This window comes from Pseudophryne corroboree, chromosome 10, assembly GCF_028390025.1.
Source record: "Pseudophryne corroboree isolate aPseCor3 chromosome 10, aPseCor3.hap2, whole genome shotgun sequence".
Taxonomy (NCBI): domain Eukaryota; kingdom Metazoa; phylum Chordata; class Amphibia; order Anura; family Myobatrachidae; genus Pseudophryne; species Pseudophryne corroboree.
Window position 1 is genome coordinate 187,752,769 of NC_086453.1, and position 13,792 is coordinate 187,766,560.

The 13,792-nt window shown below is 47.9% G+C and overlaps 1 protein-coding gene across 6 annotated transcripts in view; it reads right to left on the reverse strand.

Annotated features, from left to right (window-relative positions):
- Positions 1-13,792, reverse strand: part of LOC134966326 (zinc finger protein OZF-like) — a 227,664-nt gene that overhangs the window by 27,724 nt on the left and 186,148 nt on the right. For all 6 annotated transcript variants that reach the window (XM_063942983.1, XM_063942986.1, XM_063942985.1 and 3 more), the window contains 2 exons: positions 8,654-8,755; positions 8,433-8,546 (listed from right to left, as the gene is read on the reverse strand). In XM_063942983.1, the coding sequence (XP_063799053.1) occupies positions 8,433-8,546; positions 8,654-8,755 (216 nt within the window). The remainder of the gene's footprint in view (positions 1-8,432; positions 8,547-8,653; positions 8,756-13,792) is intronic.

Consider the following 13,792-nt stretch of genomic DNA (forward strand, 5'->3'; position numbering starts at 1 on the left):
CCTAAAATGGAGTCAGTCCCCTTTTAAGTCTGTAATGCCAGTCTGGGTACTGTGTACACATCTAGTGTACTGAGACTCAGTTTGCCTCCCAAAAGCTGTGCGTCTGCACTGTGTACCATGTAGAAGCCATGCGTCTCCGTACCCTCATGCTGCCATAATGGCCAGCGACCCGCTAACTGGGACGCCGGCTTAGTACTCACCACTTTTCATTCTTCTGGCTCTGTTAGGGGGGGCAGCGTGCTGCGGGAATGTACGCTTGCCGTGGTGGGGCTTGCAAATAGTTCCCTCAGGAGCTAGTGTACTGTCAGCGGGGAAAGGGACCATAAACCCTTCAAGAGGTTTGGCCGTTTTCCCCCCTAAGTCCCACGAAGCAGGCAGGCTGGTGCCAACCAGTCCTCTCTGAAAATAACAAACAGATAAAACAAATGCAGAAAACTCTTCAGGAGCTTTTAGAAATGTGACTGGCTCCTCCGGGCACATTTTCTAAACGGAGTCTGGTAGGAGGGGCATAGAGGGAGGAGCCAGCGCACACTATCAAATTCTTAAAGTGTCCATGGCTCCTAGTGGACCCATCTATACCCCATGGTACTAAATGGATTCTCAGTATCCCCTAGGACGTAAGAGAAGTGTTTTTTTTTTTTTTTTACAAATGTATTAAAAATAAAAAACTAAGAAATCACATGTACATACGTTTTCAAAGCCTTTGCTCAAAACTTTGTTAATGCACCTTTGGCTGCAATTACAGCCTCAAGTCTTTTTGAATATGATGCCACAAACTTGGCACACCTATCTTTGGGCAGTTTCGACCATTCCTCTTTGCAGCACCTCTCAAGCTCCATCAGGTTGGATGGGAGGCGTCGGTGCACAGCCATTTTCAGATCTCTCCAGAGATGTTCAATCGGATTCAAGTCTGAGCTCTGGCTGAGCCACTCAAGGACATTCAGAGTTGTTCTGAAACCACTCCTTTGATATCTTGGCTGTGTGCTTAGGGTCGTTGTCCTGCTGAAAGATGAACAGTCGCCCCAGTCTGAGGTCAAGAGCTCTCTGGAGCAGGTTTTCATGCAGGATGTCTCTGTACATTGCTGCATTCATATTTCCCTCTATCCTGACTAGTCTCCCAGTTCTTGGCACTAAAAAACATCCCCACAGCATGATGCTGCCACCACCATGCTTCACTGTGGGATGGTATTGGCCTGGTGATGAGTGGTGCCTGGTTTCCTCCAAACATGATGCCTGGCATTCACACCAAAGAGTTCAATCTTTGTCTCCTCAGACGAGAAAATTTTATTTCTCCTGGTCTGAGAGTCCTTCAGGTGCATTTTGGCAAACTCCAGGCGGGCTGCCATGTGCTTTTTACTAAGAAGTGGCTTCCGTCTGGCCACTCTACCATACAGGCTGAATTGGTGGATTGCTGCTGAGATGATTGTCCTTCTGGAATGTTCTCCTCTCTCCACAGAGGAATGCTGTAGCTCTGAGAGAGTGACCATTGGGTTCTTGGTCACCTCCCTGACTAGGGCCCTTCTCCCCAGATCGCTCAGTTTAGATGGATGGCCAGCTCTAGGAAGAGTCCTGATGGTTCCGAACTTCTTCCATTTACGGATGATGGAGGCCACTGTGCTGATTGGGACCTTCAAAGCAGCAGGTGTGTGCCTTTCCAAATAATGTCCAATCAACTGAATTTTGAGCTTCATGGCAAATGTTGTGAATACTTATGTACGTGTGATTTCTTAGTTCTTTTATTTTTAATAAATTTGCAAAAATCACAAAAAAAACTTTTTTCACGTCATTATGGGGTATTGGTGTAGAATTTTGAGGGAAAAAATAAGATTTTACTTACCGATAAATCTATTTCTCGTAGTCCGTAGTGGATGCTGGGACTCCGTAAGGACCATGGGGAATAGCGGCTCCGCAGGAAACAGGGCACAAGAATAAAAGCTTTAGGATCAGGTGGTGTGCACTGGCTCCTCCCCCTATGACCCTCCTCCAAGCCTCAGTTAGGATACTGTGCCCGGACGAGCGTACATAATAAGGAAGGATATTGAATCCCGGGTAAGACTCATACCAGCCACACCAATCACACCGTACAACTCGTGATCTGAACCCAGTTAACAGTATGATAAAACGAAAGGGAGCCTCTGAAAAGATGGCTCACAACAATAATAACCCGAATTTTTGTAACAATAACTATATACAAGTATTGCAGACAATCCGCACTTGGGATGGGCGCCCAGCATCCACTACGGACTACGAGAAATAGATTTATCGGTAAGTAAAATCTTATTTTCTCTGACGTCCTAGTGGATGCTGGGACTCCGTAAGGACCATGGGGATTATACCAAAGCTCCCAAACGGGCGGGAGAGTGCGGATGACTCTGCAGCACCGAATGAGAGAACTCCAGGTCCTTCTCAGCCAGGGTATCAAATTTGTAGAATTTAGAAAACGTGTTTGCCCCTGACCAAGTAGCTGCTTGGCAAAGTTGTAAAGCCGAGACCCCTCGGGCAGCCGCCCAAGATGAGCCCACTTTCCTTGTGGAATGGGCTTTTACCGATTTTGGCTGTGGCAGGCCTGCCACAGAATGTGCAAGCTGAATTGTACTACAAATCCAACGAGCAATCGTCTGCTTAGAAGCAGGAGCACCCAGTTTGTTGGGTGCATACAGGATAAACAGTGAGTCAGATTTTCTGACTCCAGCCGTCCTGGAAACATATATTTTCAGGGCCCTGACAACGTCAAGCAACTTAGAGTCCTCCAAGTCCCTAGTAGCCGCAGGTACCACAATAGGTTGGTTCATGTGAAATGCAGAAACCACCTTAGGTAGAAATTGAGGACGAGTCCTCAATTCTGCCCTGTCAGAATGAAAAATTAAGTAAGGGCTTTTATATGATAAAGCCGCCAATTCTGACACACGCCTGGCTGAAGCCAGGGCTAACAGCATCGTCACCTTCCATGTGAGATATTTTAAGTCCACAGTGGTGAGTGGTTCAAACCAATGTGACTTTAGGAAACTCAACACAACATTGAGATCCCAAGGTGCCACTGGAGGCACAAAAGGAGGCTGTATATGCAGTACCCCTTTTACAAATGTCTGAACTTCAGGCACTGAAGCCAGTTCTTTCTGGAAGAAAATCAACAGGGCCGAAATTTGAACCTTAATGGACCCTAATTTTAGGGCCATAGATAGTCCTGTTTGCAGGAAATGGAGGAAACGACCCAGTTGAAATTCCTCTGTAGGGGCCTTCTTGGCCTCACACCACGCAACATATTTTCGCCAAATGCGGTGATAATGTTTTGCGGTTACGTCCTTCCTGGCCTTGACCAGGGTAGGGATGACTTCATCTGGAATGCCTTTTTCCTTCAGGATCCGGCGTTCAACCGCCATGCCGTCAAACGCAGCCGCGGTAAGTCTTGGAACAGACAAGGCCCCTGCTGGAGCAGGTCCTTTCTCAGAGGTAGAGGCCACGGTTCGTCCGTGAGCATCTCCTGAAGTTCCGGGTACCAAGTCCTTCTTGGCCAATCCGGAACCACGAGTATAGTTCTTACTCCTCTCCTTCTTATGATTCTCAGTACTTATGAGAGGCAGAGGAGGGAACACATACACTGACTGGTACACCCACGGCGTTACCAGAGCGTCCACCGCTATTGCCTGAGGGTCCCTTGACCTGGCGCAATATCTGTCTAGTTTTTTGTTTAGACGGGACGCCATCATGTCTACCTTTTGTTTTTCCCAACGGTTTACTATCAGGTGGAAGACTTCTGGGTGAAGTCCCCACTCTCCCGGGCTGAGGTCGTGTCTGCTGAGGAAGTCTGCTTCCCAGTTGTCCACTCCCGGAATGAACACTGCTGACAGTGCTATCACATGATTTTCCGCCCAGCGAAGAATCCTTGCAACTTCTGCCATTGCCCTCCTGCTTCTCGTGCCGCCCTGTCTGTTTACGCGGGCGACTGACGTGATGTTGTCCGATTGGATCAATACCGCCTGACCCTGAAGCAGGGGTTTCGCTTGACTTAGGGCATTGTAAATGGCCCTTAGTTCCAGAATGTTTATATGAAGAGATGTTTCCATGCTTGACCACAAGCCCTGGAAATTTCTTCCCTGTGTGACTGCTCCCCAGCCTCTCAGGCTTGCATCCGTGGTCACCAGGATCCAATCCTGAATGCCAAATCTGCGGCCCTCTAGTAGATGAGCACTATGCAGCCACCACAGAAGAGACACCCTTGTCCTTGGCGACAGGGTTATCCGCTGATGCATCTGAAGATGCGATCCGGACCATTTGTCCAGTAGATCCCACTGAAACGTTCTTGCATGGAATCTTCCGAATGGAATCGCTTCGTAAGAAGCCACCATTTTTCCCAGGACCCTCGTGCACTGATGCACTGACACCTGGCCTGGTTTTAGGAGGTTCCTGACTAGCTCGGATAACTCCCTGGCCTTCTCCTCCGGGAGAAACACCTTCTTCTGGACTGTGTCCAGAATCATTCCTAGGAACAGTAGACGTGTCGTTGGAATCAGCTGCGATTTTGGAATATTTAGGATCCACCCGTGCTGACGTAACACTACCTGAGATAGTGCTACTCCGACTTCTAACTGTTCCCTGGACCTTGCCCTTATCAGGAGATCGTCCAAGTAAGGGATAATTAAGATGCCTTTTCTTCGAAGAAGAATCATCATTTCGGCCATTACCTTGGTAAAGACCCGAGGTGCCGTGGACAACCCAAACGGCAGCGTCTGAAACTGATAATGACAGTTTTTTACTACAAACCTGAGGTACCCTTGGTGAGAAGGGTAGATTGGGACGTGGAGATAAGCATCTTTGATGTCCAGAGACACCATATAGTCCCCTTCTTCCAGGTTCGCTATCACCGCTCTGAGTGACTCCATCTTGAATTTGAACCTTTTTATGTAAGTGTTCAAGGATTTCAGATTTAAAATGGGTCTCACCGAGCCGTCCGGCTTCGGTACCACAAACAGCGTGGAATAATACCCCTTTCCCTGTTGTAGGAGGGGTACCTTGATTATCACCTGCTGGGAATACAGCTTGTGAATGGCTTCCAAAACTGCCTCCCTGTCGGAGGGAGACTTTGGTAGAGCAGACTTCAGGAACCGGCGAGGGGGAAACGCCTCGTACTTATGGGAACGAAAGGACTGAGTTTGAAAAGACGGTGTCTTTTTCTGCTGATGTGAAGTGACCTGGGGTAAAAAGTTGGACTTTCCAGCCGTTGCCGTGGCCACCAGGTCCGATAGACCAGCCCCAAATAACTCCTCCCCTTTATACGGCAATACTTCCATATGTCGTTTGGAATCCGCATCCCCTGACCACTGTCGCGTCCATAACGCTCTTCTGGCAGAAATGGACATAGCACTTACTCTTGATGCCAGGGTGTAAATATCCCTCTGTGCATCACGCATATATAGTAATGCATCCTTCAAATGCTCTATAGTTAACAATATATTGTCCCTATCCAGGGTTTCAATATTTTCAGTCAGGGAATCCGACCACGCGACTCCAGCACTGCACATCCAGGCTGAAGCGATTGCTGGTCGCAGTATAACACCAGTATGTGTGTATATACTTTTTAGGATATTTTCCAGCCTTCTATCAGCTGGTTCTTTGAGGGTGGCCGTATCAGGAGACGGTAACGCTACTTGTTTAGATAAACGTGTGAGTGCCTTATCTACCCTAGGGGGTGTTTCCCAACGCGTCCTAACCTCTGACGGGAAAGGATATAGTGCCAATAATTTATTAGAAATTAGCAGTTTTTTGTCGGGGGAAACCCACGCTTTATCACACACCTCATTTAATTCATCTGACTCAGGAAAAACTATTGGTAGTTTTTTCACACCCCACATAATACCCTTCTTTGTGGTACTTGTAGTGTCAGAAATGTTCAATGCCTCCTTCATTGCCGTGATCATGTAACGTGTGGCCCTACTGGACATTACGTTTGTCTCCTCACCGTCGACACTAGACTCAGTATCTGTGTCTGGGTCTGTGTCGACCCACTGAGGTAACGGGCGTTTTAGGGCCCCTGACGGTGTCTGAGACGCCTGGACAGGCACTAATTGATTTGCCGGCTGTCTCATGTCGTCAACAGTTTTTTGCAAAGTGCTGACATTATCACTTAATTCTTTAAATACGATCATCCAGTCAGGTGTCGACTCCCTAGGGGGTGACATCACTAACCCAGGCAATTGCTCCGCCTCCACATCATTTTCCTCCTCATACATGTCGACACACACGTACCGACACACAGCACACACACCGGGAATGCTCTGATAGAGGACAGGACCCCACTAGCCCTTTGGAGAGACAGAGGGAGAGTCTGCCAGCACACACCAAGCGCTATATATATATACAGGGATAACCTTATTTAAGTGTTATTCCCTTATAGCTGCTGTTTATTATTATTAGCTGCCAATAGTGCCTCCCCTTCTCTTTTTTACCCTGAATCTGTAGCAGGTCTGCAGGGGAGAGTCAGGGAGCCGTCCTTCCAGCGGAGCTGTGAGGGAAAATGGCGCTTGTGTGCTGAGGAGATAGGCTCCGCCCCTTCACGACGTCCTTATCTCCCGCTCTTTTCTGTAAAAATGGCAGGGGTTAAAATACATCCATATAGCCCAGGAGCTATATGTGATGTATTCTTTTGCCAACCTAAGGTATTATCTGTTTATACTGCGTCTCAGGGCGCTCCCCCCCCAGCGCCCTGCACCCTTAGTGACCGGAGTGTGAAGTGTGCTGAGAGCAATGGCGCACAGCTGCGGTGCTGTGCGCTACCTTAGTCTGAAGACAGGACCGTCTTCTGCCGCCGATTTCACCGGACCTCTTCGCTCTTCTGGCTCTGTAAGGGGGCCGGCGGCGCGGCTCCGGGACCCATCCAGGCTGAACCTGTGATCGTCCCTCTGGAGCTAATGTCCAGTAGCCTAAGAAGCCCAATCCACTCTGCACGCAGGTGAGTTCGCTTCTTCTCCCCTTAGTCCCACGATGCAGTGAGCCTGTTGCCAGCAGGACTCACTGAAAATAAAAAACCTAAAATAAACTTTTATTCTAAGCAGCTCAGGAGAGCCACCTAGCCTGCACCCTTCTCGTTCGGGCACAAAAATCTAACTGAGGCTTGGAGGAGGGTCATAGGGGGAGGAGCCAGTGCACACCACCTGATCCTAAAGCTTTTATTCTTGTGCCCTGTCTCCTGCGGAGCCGCTATTCCCCATGGTCCTTACGGAGTCCCAGCATCCACTAGGACGTCAGAGAAAAAAAAATTATTCCATTTTGGAATAAGGCTGTAACATAACAAAATGTGGAAAACTTGAAGCGCTGTGAATACTTTCCGGATGCACTGTAAAACAATCTATGACAAAAGGGAGCTGAGCAGTGACAATTTTAGTGAAGCAAGTCAAAGAAAAAACAGCTGTCCAAGCGCTTTCTTGGCTTATGCTGCCTAAACAGTAAAGATACAGATGTGTCCTCATTAGGGGCATCGGAATGGGGGGGATGGGGGTGATAAGGGAGCAGCTCGCTTCTCCTAAAACATGAGAAAGGCGCCATCCACCTGGACCAACAACCGCCCGTGCTGTATTAGCAGCAGTGCATCCGCCACAGTTACTATTACCTTACACAGCGGGCAGCCTATGTGCTCTGCCCCCCCACCTCATTTCCTGCAGTGTCTGTGCTCTGCAGAGACATGCTGCACTGCCTGTGATAGCAGAGGTAAGCAGCAGCATACCTGCTGGCTGTGGGGAAAGGGTAGAGAGAGGAGCAATGCGGAGGAACAGGAGGCGCTCTACCTGGCAAATGTGTATAAGGGGCTCTACCAGGCATAATGTGTATAATGGGCTGCACCACAGAGTTCCGTACAGGTGCAAGCGATGCGTCTAAGGGTGCCAGCAGCTAGGGGCACCAATTTGAGATTTTATCTTGCCACACCCCCCCCAATTAAAAAATGTTCTGACGCCCCTGGTCCTCATTCATCTTTGCTACAGTCACACCAAGTAGCACCGCTTGGCACACCAGGTCACTAGTATCTGATGTCTTTTTTGATGAAAAGGCTTCTTACTCGTAATGCAATGCATCTAGGATGCACAAGGAGAATGTGAGCGGATTAATTTGATATATAACACTTGTATATGTGTGCGACTGAGTCTTTGAATCTATATACAAAATGCTACAGTGTAGCAGCCGCAACTTTTTTCCTATACAAGTGGGAGTGTTGAAATGAGGACTCCTTCAACTGTTGCTGTGGGGCCCACAGCGATCTGACTATACCCCTGAATTAAGGGTTCCCCTAATAACCAAATATGGTAAATGTATATTAAAAGTCTTACATAGACCTTTCTCAACCATTGTATATGTAAAATGGATGGATCTTGACTCCTTTGTCAACTAAAAAAAATTCTAAATAAAATAATGTAATTCACAATGGAAACAAGCAAGACACTTACGTGGTTTGGAAACACCAACACTTTCCTGAAACGTACCACCTAGGGGATTTTTCAAACACTGAACTTCATCCTTACCAATTTCTGATGTATTGTCAAGTTGCTGTATATTATTAACTGTAATAAAAAAAATACACCATTGGGCATTATATAAGAAAAATCCTAAAAAGCAATAAAACTTTGTTGAATGACATTTCTGCAATACTACACGCTGGTTGCTGTACTTGTTCTGTGTGTTTCTTCTTGAGACTCAACGTGATCCTCTAGAAATATGCTGTCATGCTGCTTAACACGTAGAAGAATATCAGGATTATTTAAGGGAATACCTAAGGGCAGAGAGAATTTATAGTTAGCTAATCATAGCCAGTAATTATTTGCATATGCTAGAATTTTTCAAACTCCACCATTACAACCCAGGTTTTAAGGATATCCATGCCCTAGTCCAGATGGTTCAATCAAATTGAAAGAGGTACTAATTAAGTCACCTGTGCTCAAGCATGAATATTCTTAAAACATGGTCTGTAACGGCAGAGTTTGAGTAACTCTAGCATATTCTAACAGCCATCATGCAATACTCACTGCCAGAGAGTTAATTTCTTAAACCAACTAAACAACAAAGAGTATTTGTATTCTTATTGCTACATCCCTGTTGTTGTAGAGGGACACAGAAGGTGGGTTATGTCATATACTCTAAAGAGAAAAGAAATACAGGAAAAAGGAAAAGAGACCTATACATTCCAGGGGTGTAGTATGGCTGACCGGCTGTAAGGAGACTGCCGGTCAGCATACCGACGCCGGGATCCCAGCGGGGAGGGGCGAGTGCAGCAAGCCCCTTGGGAACACGCTGCGCTCGCCACGCTGCAGGCTCGGTGGCGGGATGCTGGTGGAGGGTCACATGAATACCACCCCATTCCAGGAGACTTGATATGTATGTCCTTACATTCTCAGAGAAAGGGATTTAACAACAAGTGCAAATATCTCCTATTGTCCTTCAGCAATAAAAAGACAGATGGTGGAATGTGCTAAGACCCCCCCACCCCCCCCCCCCCCCCCGAAAATGTGATGTGAGAAAATAGGATTATAATTACCTACTGGTAAATCCTTAGGGGATACTTGGAGCCATGGGCACTACAGAAGTTTGGTAACGTGTGTTGGCTCTTCCCTCTATGCCCCTTCTACCAGACTCAGTCTAGGAAACTGTGCCCGAGGAGACGGAGATAATTATGTATCAGGTGCTGGAAAGGGGGAGGGACCACAGACATATAGATGGGGGGGGGGGGGGGGGTTTACAAATCCCTCCCCTAAATTTCCATTCAGCAAACTAAAAATTACCTGTGACCATACCTGAACCTATCTGGTAATAGAAATTCAGAGAATTAGTCGCACATGTGCAGATACCCAGGGCGAGTTCTAAGAACCGCCCAGTCACGGTGAAAAATCAGAACGGGTGACCGACAGGACAAGGCACCCAAGTCTGAAACCCGTTTAACAGAGGCAATAGCTAGCAGAAACAAGACCTTAAGCGTAAGCCATTTAAGGTCCACAGACTCAAGAGGTTCAAACGGAGACTCTTGTAAGACCTCCAGAACAACCGACAAATCCCAAGGAGCCACAGGAGGGACATAGGGCGGTTGAATCCGTAAAACACCCCCTAGTGAATGAATGAAAACATCAGGCAGAGTCGCAATTTTTCTCTGAAACCATATCGACAAGGCAGAAATATGAACCTTGAGGGAGGCCAGACAAAGGCCTAAGTCCAGGCCCTGTTGCAGAAAAAACAAGAGTTTGGCAGTATTGAACTTGTATGCATCATAATTGTTAATTGAACACAAAGTAAAATAAGAATTCCAGACCCTATGATATATCCAAGCCGAAGCCGGTTTATGGGCCTTCAATATAGTTTGAATGACCGCCTCAGAAAAACCTTTGGCCCTCAGTACAAAAGCTTCAAGAGCCACGCCGTCAAAGCCAGCCTGCCAAATCCTGGTAGACACAAGGGCCCTGAACGAGGAGGTCTGGGGGCTGCGGAAGCAGAAGAGGACGCTCTATCGATAGACCCTGCCGGTCTGAGAACCAATGTCGTCTGGGCCATGCTGGAGCGATTAGAAGTAGTATTCCTTCTTCTTGCTTGAACTTCCTTATCACCATGGGCAGAAGTGACACCGGAGGGAACACGTACGGCAGCTGAAAGTTCCACGTAATTGCCAGCACGTCCACGTCCAGTTTAGGACCCCCGGAATGAACACTGCAGATATGGCCGGCAGATGGCGTTCCGTCCAATGAAGAATCTTTGACACTTCCATCAGTGCTTTGCGGCTTCGGGTGCCGCCTTGATGATTTATGTATGCCACCGTTGTGGCGTTGTCTGACTGTACTTGAACAGGCCTGTTCTGTACTACATTGGACTGAGGACGAATATTCACTACAAAGAAGGACAGTACTGCTAATCCTTTCCGCAAACCATCCGGTCACGTGATCCGGAGTTCCGGAAGCAACCGGTTGCCAGGCGACGGAAGAAGCCCGAGACAGCGGAGAGTGGAAGGCGGAGGGGAAGGGAGAAGGTAAGTCCCTGTAGGAGGAGGAGAGGCGCAGCCAGCCGCTCGGAGAGCTCCGGCCGGGTCCACTTCGCCTCTGTGACAGGCGCACACCCCAGGTCAGCGGCCCCACAGAGCGGGCCTGATTTGGGCGCTCTACTGTGGGACGTGCTGCAGGAGGAATAGCGCCAGTCCAGGGTCCTTATTCTCCACTCTAACCAAAGCATACACTACCGCTGTCAACTGTTCATCACTTCACAAGAGAATCCTTCACTTCAGAGCACAGATTAGCGGGACGCCGCTGTCTGTATAGACTTGTAAACCGTTTGGACTTTAGTACATATTATCATTAATATTTTTTTGTGGCATTTTTCTTTTTCTTTTTTTTTCGACTTTACAAAGATTACAGCATTTGTTCTTTCAATTGAACCTTGCACTTCAGAATTTAAGCTCAAACCAGGAGCGTGCCCCAATCACTGATTGACTTTTAAACCGAATTTATACCTGTTGGGAAAGAAAGTATCTCAGCATCTTAGAATAAACAACCTTAAGTATATTACCTGCTTTTTCATTATTGATTTTAGTTTCACTTTATAACCGTACATTCACCACTACAAATAGGGTTTGAGCGCTGGTTCCCTGTGGATTTATCCACATCTGTATACTTACCATTTAAGGGGGGGTGGGACACCCCTCATTACCAGCAGCACACCCCGCCTCAGATTAACACCTCAGTGCGCAGAGAACCCATTTCTGTACTACAGGCAGGGCTAGTGTCAACGCACTGAACATTGCCCGCAATTCCAGAATGTTTATCAGGAAGAGAGATTCCTCCCTGGTCCACCAACCCTGAAGAGAGTGTTGCTCCAACACAGCGCCCCAACCCCGCAGACTGGCATCCGTCGTTAGAAGGACCCAGTTGGAGATCCAGAATGGACGACCCCTGCTCAGTTGGTGGTCCTGTAGCCACCATGTCTGTGACAGACGGACCACCGGAGTCAAGGATATCATGTGAGACCTGATCCCGTGAGGCAGGCCGTCCCACTCGGAGAGAATTAACCTCTGCAGAGGGCGGGAATGAAATGGAGCGTACTCCACCATGTCGAAAGCAGACACCATGAGGCCTAGTACTTGCACCGCCGAGTGAATTGACACATGTGGGCGAGAAAGGAAGCATCTTATTTTGTCCTGAAGCTTCAAGACCTACCCCGGAGACAAAAACATCCGCTGGTTGTGGGTGTCCAATAACGCTCCCAGGTGTACCATGCTTTGAGCAGGAACCAGGGTAAAACTTCTTCCAGTTGATGAGCCACCCGTGGGCTTGCAGGAATTGGACCGTCAGTTCCAAATGACAAAGGAGAACATCTGGAGAGTTCACCAGGATCAACAAGTCAACGAGATACGGCAGGATCCTGATACTCTGACGGCGGAGTAGGGCAGTCATGATCTTGGTGAAAACTCGAGGAGCCGAGGTCAGACCAAAAGACAAGGCCTGGAATTGAAAATGAAGTTTGCCAATAGCAAACCGCAGGTATTGCTGATGCGACACTGCAATAGGTATATGCAGGTAAGCATCCTGTATGTCCAGAGATACCATATAGTCCTTGGGCTCCAAGGCCAGAACAATAGAACGAAGAGTTTCCATACAGCATTTGGAGACTCTCATAAATTTGTTCAAAGACTTGAGGTTGAGAATGGGCTGGGAAGATCCATTCAGTTTCGGAACTAGGAACAGCGTTGAATAGTACCCCCTGCTTCTCTGAGCCAGAGGCACCGGCACTACCACTCCCGTGTCCAGGAGGGATTGTACCACCAGATGGAGAGTTTTTGCTTTTACCGGATCCGAAGGGGCGTTTTTTGAGCAACACTGGCGAGAGGGACGTTTCTTGAAAGAGATGGCGTATCCTTGAGTGATGACTTCCCTTACCCAGGTGTCCAAAGTGGTCTGTAACCATACCTGAGCAAACCGTAGAAGTCAGCCTCCCACCCTGGGATCCCCCAGGAGGAGGCCCGCCCCGTCATGCAGCAGGCTTGTCTGTTTTGGCAGCAGGCTGACAGGCAGCCCAGGCATGTTTAGGTTTGGGCTTAGTGGATTTGGAAGTGCGAGCCTTTGCTTTACTTGGAGGTCAAAAGGGACGAAAGGAAGTACTCTTAGCCTTCGGAGCCGAAGGAGTAGTACTAGGCAGACATGCAGTCTTAGCAGACGCTAAGTCAGCGACAACCTTGTTGAGATCCTGCCCAAAAAGAATGTTTCCCTTAAAAGGGATAACCTGCAAGGTCTTTTTCGAGTCCAGATCTACAGACCAGGACCGCAACCAGAGGATCCGGCGAGCCAGAATAGACATGGTAGACGCTTTGGCCACTAGGATACCTTCAGCCGATGCCACCTCTTGAATATAATGAGAGGCTGTAACAATGTATGAAAGACACTGTTTAGCATTATCAGGAAAATTAGAAGGCAATTCCGCTTCAACTTCCTGAACCCAGGCCTCTATAGCTTTAGCAGCCCAAGATGCCGCAATGGTAGGCCTATGCACAGCTCCAGCCAGAGTGTAAATGGACTTCAAGCAACCCTCCACACGCTTATCCATCAGTTCCTTCAGAGAGGTGATGGTAGTGGCAGGCAGAGCAGATGACACCACCAGACGTGCGACTTGTGAGTCTACCGGTGGTGGTGTTTCCCAATTTTTGCTTAACTCTGCAGCGAGGGGATAATAACGAGCTAGCAACTTCTTAGACAGAGAGGATTTATTTCCTGGATATTCCCAGGATTCCTGACATACAGTATGTCAACTAAATGGTCAGAATGTGGTAAAATAAGAATTTACT